A 12,600-nucleotide genomic window follows, 5' to 3' on the forward strand; every position below is an offset into this window, starting at 1 on the left:
AAAACATAAATATGAGAGAAAAGAAGAGTTAAAAGTTAAAAATTTCAAGTTATAAATTTAAAGTATCATGGCATGGGATTTTTTAACATTCTTGAATTATCTAGAAAATTTATCTCCAAATCCGCAGCCCCCAGATTTCTACTTTGCTGTCACTGACATCCTTAGTTCCTACTGGCATTTCTGATTCTGTGTGGTAGATAAACTGAAGTGGATTGAGTAGGTGAGTCAGATGATGTTAACTTGCATTGTTATTCAAAGACCCTCAAAGTCCCTGGAAACTCTAAAGCGCTAAGTCAGATACTAATCTTCATTACCATCCTGCCTAGAGCCTGAAAGTGCCTGCAACCAGGATATCATCTGATGACTCAACGTTAACACCATGCTTAGGAGTGCAGACTTGGAGACAGACTGCTCCAATCCTGACTCCTTGCCACCTAACATTCCTCCATCTGTATCTGTTTCCTTTTCAATAAAATGGGGCTAATGATAATATCTGGCCCTTTCTGCATCCATGGATTCAACAAACCGTGAATCAAAAATATTTCTAAAAAATACAGAAAGTTCCAAAAAGCAAAACTTGAATTTGCTATGTGCTGGCATCTACCTAACATTTACACTGTGTTAGGTTTTATAAGGAATGTAGAGATGATTTAAAGTATACAGGAGGATGTGCATAGTTTATATGCAAATACTATGCCATTTTATATAAGGGACTTGAGCATCCACGGATTTCGGTACCCAAGGGGTTTCCTGAAACCAATTCCCTGTGAACGCTGAGGGACAACTGTACCTACCTTAAGGAGCTGTGGAGATAATGAAGTAAAATACCTGGAACGCAGTAAGCTCTACGTGGGTGTTCATTATTGCTATTATCTCATGGGCTTCATGAGCTTCAGCCCGTATGTTCAACTTTAAACTCTACACTAAAGGACTAAGATAATGAACAGATAAATGCTCAAATATATGAATATTTGAATCATCAAGTAAATTTCAGTATTATCTTCTGAAAAGATATACTCTTAGGTCTGAGAAGATGTAGCCCTCCCAAGTCAGTGTTTCCTAATTTTTTGACTGAGATTTATGGCAGCAGCTACATCTTTTATCGTGACACAATACACACATATTTATTGTCAAAGGGGAAAAACATGTCCCTGAACTAGGAAATAGGAAAACCGTGGGTTCTGTGTCTTTGCTTGCTGTGGCTTACGAAAATCACTCAAGCAACCTGCTTAAATAAGAATTTGTTGGTTGGTACTCTGCTTCTAATCTTTGTCTGACACCAGTTCAATGCGTCCATGTTAATTGTCAGACATGACTGTTGATGCATGGAACCTTGTTATTCTAATTACCAGCCACAGATCCAGTCTTAGTATTAACTTCTCAGATCATCCTGCCCCAGACTGACAGGGATGTGATATTTCTATGACCTTGTGAAATGAACTTTATACTCTGTTCCTCATCTTTTTAAAGCTGAGTGCTTGGGTAAACATTCTGTTTCCCAACTATGTAATCTTTCTGTTTCCACACCCTTTCTGAATGGATATACTCTTTTATCACTTTGTTGGGTCTCTTGCCAGCCAGTAAACAAATTCTGACATATGCTGAGGCTCAATCTAAGGAATGTTCTTTTTAACATTTAACATTTTAACATCTCATGTATCTATCAGAAGCAAAAGTTACAGAAAACAACATTTTCACTTACTGTATGTGATGCATTCTGATATTCCCTTATATTTAATTTCTTTTAAAAAAATACTACTCAGGACCCACTATCTTGATTCCATGACCCATGAGTATTATTGGAACCTACTGCACTAAATTCCCCCCAAAGAGACTAGATTTATTATTTTTAAATGTATATGGAATACCTGGCAAGGATTTGACTTGGGAAGGGTGGGAAGGAGAGTACTTTCAAAATAGCTGTAAGAGTTTCTGGGGAGTGATGTGTTGGTTTCCCTTGTGTATGAGCAGGAGGGATATATGACTGACCGAGATGGGCAGCAGGCTGCGAGTCTACAGAACGAAGTGGCACACGGGAGAGGCACACTCAGAGCAGAGAGAGGTGGGCTCAGGAGGCTTCATGATCTGACACGGGGCACAGAAGTCAAGGAGCAGCAGAAGCCACCAAAGGCACAGCTAGAAGGGACAACACGCAGGAGCTGGGAAGTGCAGGAGTAGACAAATGCAGGAGGCAAAAAACAGATAAAAAGTGCTGAACAGGGCAAAACCATATGGCAAATGTTTTTTGGGGAAAAGCTTGAGACTCTTCCTGGAGAGCGCAGCAATCAAAGCAATGCTGTGGTGGAAAGTTCCTCTGCCAAAGGCTGCAGTGACCCACTGTTTCGTTTTTAGGAACTTGACCCCTCTTCAAGACTCTCCTAGAATCTGAATCGCTGTTCTATCGCCAAGAGTTCAGGGATCGATCTTGAACTGCTCCCAAATACTTGCCCCATCTCCTCTTGCTCTTCCATTAGTCCCACTGCAAAAGTCTATACGTGCATATGAACATAGATGTGGATACTGATACAGAGTTAGAGATAAAAAACATTAAAATAAGGACGTGTATGTATGAGACAAATTTGTAAACAGCATTTAAAGGCAAACTAAATTTTTTCAGTCAATCCCCAGTACCACTGTTAAATAAATAAATAAATAAATAAATAAATAAATAAATAAATAAATAAATAAATAAAATTTAAAAAGCTAATTACCCCCCCAAATAATTAAAGCATGAGTACACAAAAGGATTGAAAAGCAAAAGGTTGGAAAAAGAAATATGAAAATAATAACCACAAGAAAGCTGTTTTCCTCTAGTAATATCAGACTAAAGCAGACTTTATGAAGAAAAAAAGCATTATTACAAAAAGATTAGAAGTCACTTCAAAATGACAAAATACTGAATTCACCAAGATGTCACAACACTTGTCAATTTGATTGCACTTATGAACAAAGTATCCAATTATGTAAAGCAAAATTTGACAGAACTACAAGAAAAAAAACAAAGCAACAACAATCACAGTGAGAGATTTAAATGTTAATCTAGTACAGTTGACCCTTGAACAACAAGGGTTTGAACTGCACAAGTTCCACTTTATGGAAATTTCTTTTCAATAAATACATACTACAGTACTATACAATCCATGGTTGGCTAAATCCACAGATGTGGATACAGAGAGCCAACTGTAAAGTTACACACAGATATTCAACCATGCAGGTCAGCACCCCAACTCCCACGTTGTTCAAGGGTCAACTGTAAATGATTTTTTTAAAAAAAATTAAAAGGCAAAAAAAAAAAAAAGGAAAAATCATCAAGAATATAAAATATTTGAACAAGACTACACAAACTGACCTATTAGATATACATGAACATTGCTTTAACAACTAAAGAGAGCACTTTCTTTTTAAGAACAATGGAACATTTACACAATAAACACTTTCCATGGAGAAAAATACAAGTTTCAACAAGTATCAATCATACAGAGCATTTTTTATTACCACAGAGCAACATAATCTAGGAATAAATAACAAAAGATAACTGGAAGAACTTCATATATACTTTTCCAGGATTTCTTAGTTATTTTCACATTCATTCTACTAGACAATAGAGATTCTTTGCTGTATATTTCTGTCTATATGAGAGGAGGATATTCTCTACTCTTCAAGTTATAATGGCCTCATTAAACTTTATATCTAACTATAAGATTTAGCTTTGTAATTACATTACATACCATAGGTTCTGTTTCCTTCGGAGGTCTTTCTAGGGGAGGAATGTACCACTGAAAGCAAAGCTCTTTGTTTGAAGCCTGTGTTGCCATATTTGATGACACTAAGTCTCCATGAGATGGGCTGGCAGACAGTTTTAATGATAAATCAGAGTGCAGAGAACTATCATGATCTAACTGGGGAACAAACAAACAGCAGTTTAATTGTCGGTGATGAATTTATTTATTCAATATTCAAACATTCATTCAATATTCACTCAATATTGGCTACACTGGAAAACTCTGGGAATCATCTCAGCTTGCTTTATGAATGTAGATGTTAAAACTGGCCCCTGATTACCGCAGAGAAAGAGTCTCCTACAGAAAAAAATACGCTTCAAAACCGAGTGGACTTGACAAATGTCCACTTAGGTGACTACCCAGGAATACAGATCTAGAAGGGAAAATGTCCATGCAATTATTTCAGTCTCAAGGTCACCAGCCAATCTAAGGACATCTTCTACCTTTCTTCTGAGGGTGTGGTCATAATTTATTATCTTTTTCCCAATAGCATGTTTTGCAGTGCCATGTGCAAAATAAGGCACAGGTTTTGCTCTAAGAGATTAAAATTCATTGTTCTCATTCCCTCTTTAAATGAATGCGGCTGATTTCTAAATTCAGTCTTGGTGAATCTGGGCCCAGCTCATTTGATGGAACCTGATCCCTGAATGAGTTTTTAAGAAACATAAATGCATAAACTGCAATTAGTGATTTCATGAAATATTTATTTAGTTTTTTAAGGTAGCTAAGAAAGTAAAGAATGATTGCTGTCAATAAAATAAGAGCCTAGCCAGAGAAATAATAATAGTGATAATAATATCTCAAGTCTAAAAAGGACCATCTTCAATGGAGTGCAAACTACTTTGAAAGTTAACTTCTTCTTATTCCCAAAATTACAGTATGGTAGCTGGGAAGCAGTTCTTCAACTAAACTCTTGACATCTAAGGTATCTCAAGGCTTGGCAACCAAGGGGAACATGTCAGTGGCTAGAAAGAAATGCTTGGTGTTTCTATAAGGATCTGCACCTCCCATTTCTGAGACTATTCAACACACAATATAAGACTATAAAAGCAAAGTCTTCAAAATAAAATGAAAAGAGAAATGAAGACAGTGACCTTTCAAGTTGTCTACTGCTAAAGAAAAAAAATGGAGTCTTGACTGAAAGGTAATATTAAAGGTAAAAACTTTAAAAAATTGCCTAGAGACTATCATAAAAGGTTATTATAAGCCAGGATCCTTATTTATTAGTGCTATGACACTAAAGACATGACCAAAATTGCACAATAAACAAGATTATTAGGGTTAAATAGTCATTTAAAAGTGCTTAATTAAGATTAATTCTATGTCAGGCAGTTAACCAAAAAAATCAGGTAACTAATTCATTCAAAACTTTTTTCTCACATTTTTTTCATATCTGAGTGCCTTTCAGAGGTTCTGACAACTACTTTAGCAAAGAATTCATGTTTAATTACTAGCTAAGTGGAGAAAAATTAAAAGCAAGTACCTTCTATTTCAATATGTACAGTGTTTATTAGCATGATGGCCTAACAATGATCAATTGTAACAGAAGTCAATATTAAAATAGGTATTTAATTTTCCGTTCTCTTTTTAAAACCATAATATCTAATTGCTAATGGGATTAATTACATAAGCTAATTGATGGGCTCTACACTGAGTACATAGGGCATGTTTGATTTATTCTTTGAAAGGAATGAAATAACAGACCTACCAGGAGCACTCCTGTTCACAGTCCTATAAACAACAAATCACTTTGCACTAATCAGATACCTGACCTTGCGCAGCCTGTCACAGGCCCGCAGTCTAAATGTGAATTTAATCATGTCCTTTTTTTTTTTTAATTTTTAATGTAATTTGTTTGGCACCTTTGTTTTTCCATCACAAAGCTTCAATAGACGATGACACGCGGGCTCACAAAGCTGATGAGCATGACGTGCAGCACTGAGAGTTCTGGAAAGGCAGCTACTTCTTTGTGGGGAAAAGCAGGTTTAAGTACCAAATTATGGAAAGAGTTTGATTGAAATAGCCTCCTGAGTGATTAAAGGCTCAAAAATTTTATTATAAAAATCAGCCAAGCTTGGAGTTTATTTGAAAAAAAAAAATCCGAAAGGCTTTATGCTCGTTAGCTGTCTATCCCAGTGAAACGAACACATGATTAGGTGGCTTGCACCTGTCAGGCGAGCGACAGCGATCTCCGGAGCTGATTATCCTGGGTGAGTGTTACACTAATTATATATTAAAAAAGAGCAAACAGGGTGAAATAAGTCTTTGATAACACTTCTGCCATTAGAAGTATCACAGGTATTTACACTGCATTCAAGGTTGTACGTCTGGAGCATCATCCTTAGGAACTGGGTAATGACAGACTGCCCTTGATACTGAAATATTCAAGCAAGGCTCCTTTCAGAACAGTATTTAAGAAATCATACATATTAATTTCCAAACTCATAAAATATTCGTAAGAATGCAGCCATAGAAACTATAGCCCTCAACCTTCCCAGTCTCTGCCCCCTACTCCAGAACACCTGAGGGGTCTGGGACATGTGGCAGTCATCCTCAAGGATGTTCCCAGCAGCGGTGAACAGCACTCTGGGGTTGGGTAGAGAACGACTACATCCCATTCTCACTGTTTCCTGCTCTGTGGATGGGCAAACGTTAATATCACATTCCTGGACTCCCTCTCTTACTCCTCTCCCTGAGAGACAGTTACTTGATTAGAGAATTTGAGAAAAAGAATTTTGGATTTGCATAATTCTGTTCTTTCTTCTTGGGAGCATACTGTTTGCAGGGAGGGAACATTCTCTGCTCCTTCCTGCAACAGATTTTAAAGGGGCCTCTGTCTCTACAGATTTTGAGGAGGCCTGACCCCTCATCCCAAAAAACCCACAAGCCTGGATTGGTAGAACTGTCAAATTTGCTAATCACTACTAGGAAGACCATTTACCAGTAAATATAAACCATATCCTATAATATCAACTTTATGACTTGTAAAGTTGGATATTTTTTAATCCCAGTATGTCTTACTCTTTTATTTCTCAATGATTGAGAATCTGGGGCAGGAAATGGGGGTGCTGCATACTGAGCATCCCAATACCCCAGAATCTAGGAAGTAATCTGAAAAATCCTCCCGTGGAGATTCCAATACACTGCCCTGGGGGCAACTCCATAACCCCAATCAAGAATTACTTATTTAACTGAGTTCTTAAGTATTCCTTAGTGTATCTTTCCAATGCTTTTTAAAATCACAATTTATTAACAGTCACCCTACTCTGTTGTTCCAAAGAGTGGTTTTAAAAAGGTTTATTATTATTTACCCAAAACATAAGTTTACTATATTCTAATAGGATAATATGAGCAAAGGTTCCCAATTTGGAACAAGCCACATTTTAGGGTCACTTCTCTGGGAGAATTGACAATAGAAACATGGACATGTCTGGTATGGATAAATCTATAATTGTAAAAATTAAAGTGCTATATGGTGAAGTTCAAAGTCATGATAATTCAAAATAAATCAATTTTTTTTTTTAGTTTTGAAATAATTTTATGCAAATGACTTGATTTACTTATTTCACAAATACAGCATTTTTACTTAATTCACAAATAAGGAGACAACACTATGTCCTTTTAAGTCTTTTCTACTATGATCTCAAACCCCTGATCTCAGAGTGGAATATACCAGCCTTCTCCACAAACATTCTCACCCTCTTGTCTCCATTGTATCTGCTAATGGTGTTACCATGCTCTAATGATTCACAGACAGAGGTTCCAAAAGATGGGGTAAACTTTGATCATTCTTTCTTCTTCACTTTGCATCTCCCAAGGGTCACTAAGTTGTTTGGTTTTCAATTTTATGTAAGCAGTATCTTTCATATCCATCTCTTCCCTCCCATTCCTATGGTCATAAGCTTGGTTACTTCAATATCTCTTTCTTGGATAACTCCCTTTCACGATACTTTGCCCAGGCAGTCCTACACACTACTGATAATAGAACTAACATATTTTAATTTTCATATTCTTTCTGCTATTATGCATGCCATTTTCTCTTAAAAAGTATCTCCAAAAGTGCTGCAATTTTATTTTCTGCTAACTCTACCACTGCTTCTCTACTATCACATCAGAACTATGTACAAAGATGCTACTTCATCCATTCCCTTTCTCCACCAACCAAGAGTAGCTACCATACTATTAGTATTCAGTATATATTTGCTGAATATACAAAATTTGAAATACACACCTATTTTTACTAAAGCCATTTACTTTTTATATATGTTCCAATTCATCAATTTTGGTAAGTTTATTGAGACAGTACTATTACTCAAGACCCTAGTAGCTTAAAAAAAAAATTCCTCTTTTTTTGTCTCTTCCAAGGTAACTTAAAAGAGGCTTCCATGTTACATATTTTGGTAAAGTCCATCCAATTTAATAGTACTTTCCAAAGGAAAAAACCTTCAAACTTTCAATTTACTTAAAAATTTTACCCTTACTATTTATTCACACTGATGATTGTCAAAAATACACAAAATGAATAGTTTTTACTACACATTTAAAACAAAGGAATAGAAATTGGGCATAGGTTTAGAAACTCTCAGTCTAAGTTTCTCATAGGGTGATTATACTGAAATTTGTAGAACGTTTTGGCAAAATAACTCCCTGAGAGATGTTATGTGCAGGGAATAGAGAAAATTCTGAGACATTTTGAGGATTTATAAGAGCATCAAAACAGATCATTTGAAAACAGAAAGTTTGGTTGGCTTCTCTGTGTGGTAGAACAGCAATGAGCCTTCCCAACAACTGAGGGAACCAGAAATCTTTGTGCCAGCATTTGAGGTTAATGTATTTCCTTCAGAAATATAAGGATGATTCTAAGAAGTTTTACAAAAACATATAATGTTTTAAAACATTACCTTGGCTGATGAGTCATGTAAGATTTTTTCCGAAAAAGGTTCATCTTCCACTACTTGAAATAGTTCTCTTGGAAATTCATCAATACAAGAGAAAGAATACAGATGTAAAAATCTTTTAAGGAAAAAATGCATTTCTTTTTGGCGCAAAATCAACCCAGAGTTGAAAAGAGAAGTGAGAAGTGTGTCATCTGGCAAAGACATTCCAGATCCTGGCTTCAGAGACGCTTAAAGAAAAAAAAAAAAAAGAAAAGAAAAACAAAACCCTAATTTAGAATCATGTTCGATAACAAAATGGCCCCAATATTGTTGATGCTTGCTCACTAACCATTATTCCTGTGTATCCCTAGCTCAGTCAGTGGCTGCTCATGACCTTCTTCCATTTTTCGAGCTGATATAGCTAAACAGAATTGCTTCTTGCCACAGAAAGGAAAGAAAATCTCAGATGTATGTGAGGATACTGCTTCTGGTTCCAAGCTTAACAACGCAAAATATTCTACCTAGCTGTCTTATTTGGCATAGAATCTTAAAGCAAAAATTTAGGTGCAGATAATTTATTTGAAATCTGACCTCAAGTGAGAGAATGGGGAAAGTGTGTCAGAGATAAGAGCCAATGAGAGTGAGTTATGAATGGGCTACAGCTATGGGCAAGGAGGGCTTAGTCCTGCTGAGAACCTTCTGAAAAAAAACACATAAAACTGTTTCATCAGGGGACTGGGAAGCTGTAATGTTTATCTGTCAGCTCCCCACCTCATTAGTTGAAGGTTTCTCCTGAGTGTGTGGAATCCCTGGTACTTTCAGGCTGTCCTGCCTGTGGGCTGGACAAGCCTCAGTAGCTTCAGAGAAAGCCCAGAGCAGAAAGTGGTAAAATGTAGGTGACTGAAATGGGAAATACCAACAGGTGAATCCAGAGGTGAGCTGAGCTTATAGGTGGGAGGGTATCACTAGGGTCTGCTGTGCTGAATCCTGTCTACTTCCTTTGCTACTGAACTCTTGGACCCACCACGGCACACCTTTTACCTGACAGCTTTCCCAGTGCTTGTCTACCCCGCTGCTAACTCCCCATCACTGTGCTAAGCCACTATGTGACTCTGCCTGTTTGCCCTGCTGGCTTCTCCATCACTGGGCCCTGGCATGGTTCCAACTGTCTTTTCCAACTATTTGTACTGATAAGCAGCAGTGGATTGCCAGTTTCAGGGGCACTGATAAACATATCATCATAAAACCACAAGAGGGACTGATGTGAAGCAGATTATACCAGCTTTTTTGGATATTCTTTAGATAGCATCAATGATTAAAAAAAAAAAAGCACAATTAAACAAAACCAAAAACTTCATGGAGCTAAATATGCTATCTTTCTCTTTACATACTGGATTACTGGAACACTCTCCCCTTAAAGCCAAAATTTCATCTCACTCATTATGATCTCTCTGATCTGTAACTGTTTTGAACCACAGACCACTTTGACAGTCTCAGGGAAAGACTCTGGATGCCTCCTTCTAATGATGTTTTTAAACACTGTCCAAAGGTCTGTGTATTTTAGGTTAAGAACCCCTGAAGTCTCCATCTTCTGATGAGAGTTCACTCAGAAAGATGTCAAAATTATTTTATAATTCTAAATAATAAATATGACTTAAACAATAACTGGAAAGGAACAGAATATGTTCTCTCTTAACACATCAAAAGCCTACCTAGCAGTTTGCTCATATTATTAATTCTTTGCAGGTGAATATAGTAGCGCAGCAGAAGAATCCACGTGATATCCACTTTAATTGGAGTCTTTTTTCTAGCATCTGTGTTTTCATATATCTCATCACTTTGGTAAGAGAATGTACAGCCAATCTGGAAGACAACCTGGTAGTTATCTGAAAGTAAAAGAAAAAAAAAGTTTGGAATACAAATATTATGCTTCCCTTGAAAAATAACCATATATGAAAAAAAGAAAAGCACAAAAGCACAAGTCATACAGGAAAGACTGACACGTAGGACTGCATTCGATTAAAGAAGTTTTGTAGCACAAAAGACACCAAACAAAAAGTTAAAGGACAAACCATAGACTGAGAAAAGAAATTTAGAACACACAAATTATTTTTCTCTACCATGTAACCAGTAAAAGAAAAAGTCAGATAGTCCAACAGAAACATGGGCAAACAATTTCAACAGGTAACTCACAGAAAAGGAAACCCAAACGGCCAAAAATTTTAGCATCATTAAAAATCAGAGAATTGCAACTTAAAATAAAATAGCAATTCACATTCCTCAGGAATTAACAGAAACTAAAATCTGAAAACAATAAATGTGGGTAATAAATGTGAGGAAACCAAAATTCTCATACACTACTACTTCCTGGGCAGGGTCCAATAAAATTTTAAATGCAGATACTCATATATGTGTACTAGGAGTCTTATGCAAGATACTCATGGCAGCATTGTTTGTGTTTTTTTTTTTTTAAAAGGGAACTTGAAAAAATACACAGAGGCCTATTAATTTGATGGCATTTAAAATGAATTAATTAGGTCTATAACGGAGAAACTATAGTCTGTGGGCCAAATCAGGCCCAAGCATATTTATATGTGACCCATGAGCTAAGAATGGTTTCTACATTTGAAGTAGCTGAAGAAATAAAAAAATATTTTGTGACATGTGAAATTTATATGAAATTCAGATGTCAATGTCCACAACTAAAGTCTTAATGGAACACAGCCATGCTCATTCATTTACATTTTGTCCATCGTACCTTTCATCTTAACATAGCAGAACTGAGTAGATACAACCAAAACCTAAAACATTTACTGCTTTGTCCTTCATAGAAAACATTTGCTGACAAAGACTTTGTTCGTGAAAGATCAAATGGAGAAAAATATCTAAAGACAATAAAGTCATGTAGAGACATCAATAGCCTCCACACACAACAACAACCAGTAGAAATATAATGAAAAAAATCTGCAATACCAATAAAAAGATAAAATAACTAGAAATAAACCTATCAAGAGGCATACAAGATCTGCCTTAAAAAAATGTTACAACACTCCTAAGGGACTAATTTTTTTCAAAGAAGACATGAACTAAAAAATATAGGACATACAATATTCTTGGTTAGGAAGACTCAATAGAATAAAAATATGCTATTTCTAAGACAATGTATAAATGTAATGTAACTCAAATAAAATGACAAGAGAACTTTTTTTAACTAGACGAGCTGCTTCCAAAGTTAAAAAAGAAAAGCCACAGAAGACAAGAAAAACAGTTTGGAAAGAAAGAGTAATGAATGGGGACTTTTTCTAATAGATATTAAGTATATTTTAAGCCTGCAATAATTAAAACAGTGTGGTATTGAAACCTGAACAGACATATCAATAGGAAATGAATAAAAAATACAAAAATAGGGTAGCCATCTGGAAAAATCTTGATTTGTAACCTTTTGTGATTTTTTATATCTTCCAAATAGATTTCCATAAATTAGTAAAAAAGTCCATAGGAGAACTTATTTACAGTCTCAGAATAGGGACTATTCCTTTCTAACTATGATACAAGTCCAGAATTTAACAAAACAAAGATGAAAATTTATACTGTTTAGAAATGAAAAGCTTCATGGCACAGAACCACCATAAAAAAGATTAAATAACAACTGATAATTGAAAAAAACATATTTGCAAATAATATCACAGGTAAAAGGTTGATTTCTATAATAAAGAGCTTCTACAAATATTTAAAGAAAAAGCAAAGAAAAAAACCAACTCAAAAAAAAAAAAAAGAGCAGATTATGGGCAGAAAAGTTCACACAAAAGATGCTTAAGCTTAGTCCTAGTAAGAGATATGCAAATTAAATCGCCCCCTCCCTACCACAGTGACAAAGGTTTAAAATGTTTATAATATACCTGTGTCAGCAAGGGTGTAGGGGGAAAACACCTTTTATTAAT

At 35.8% G+C, this 12,600-nt stretch overlaps 1 protein-coding gene across 1 annotated transcript in view; it reads right to left on the reverse strand.

Annotated features, from left to right (window-relative positions):
- Positions 1 to 12,600, reverse strand: part of CFAP54 (cilia and flagella associated protein 54) — a 243,457-nt gene that overhangs the window by 34,603 nt on the left and 196,254 nt on the right. Inside the window, 3 exon segments of the mRNA XM_032493588.1 lie at positions 3,729 to 3,899; positions 8,684 to 8,907; positions 10,372 to 10,545. Coding sequence (XP_032349479.1) covers positions 3,729 to 3,899; positions 8,684 to 8,907; positions 10,372 to 10,545 — 569 coding nt within the window.

This window comes from Camelus ferus, chromosome 12 (assembly GCF_009834535.1).
Source record: "Camelus ferus isolate YT-003-E chromosome 12, BCGSAC_Cfer_1.0, whole genome shotgun sequence".
In the NCBI taxonomy this organism is placed as follows: domain Eukaryota; kingdom Metazoa; phylum Chordata; class Mammalia; order Artiodactyla; family Camelidae; genus Camelus; species Camelus ferus.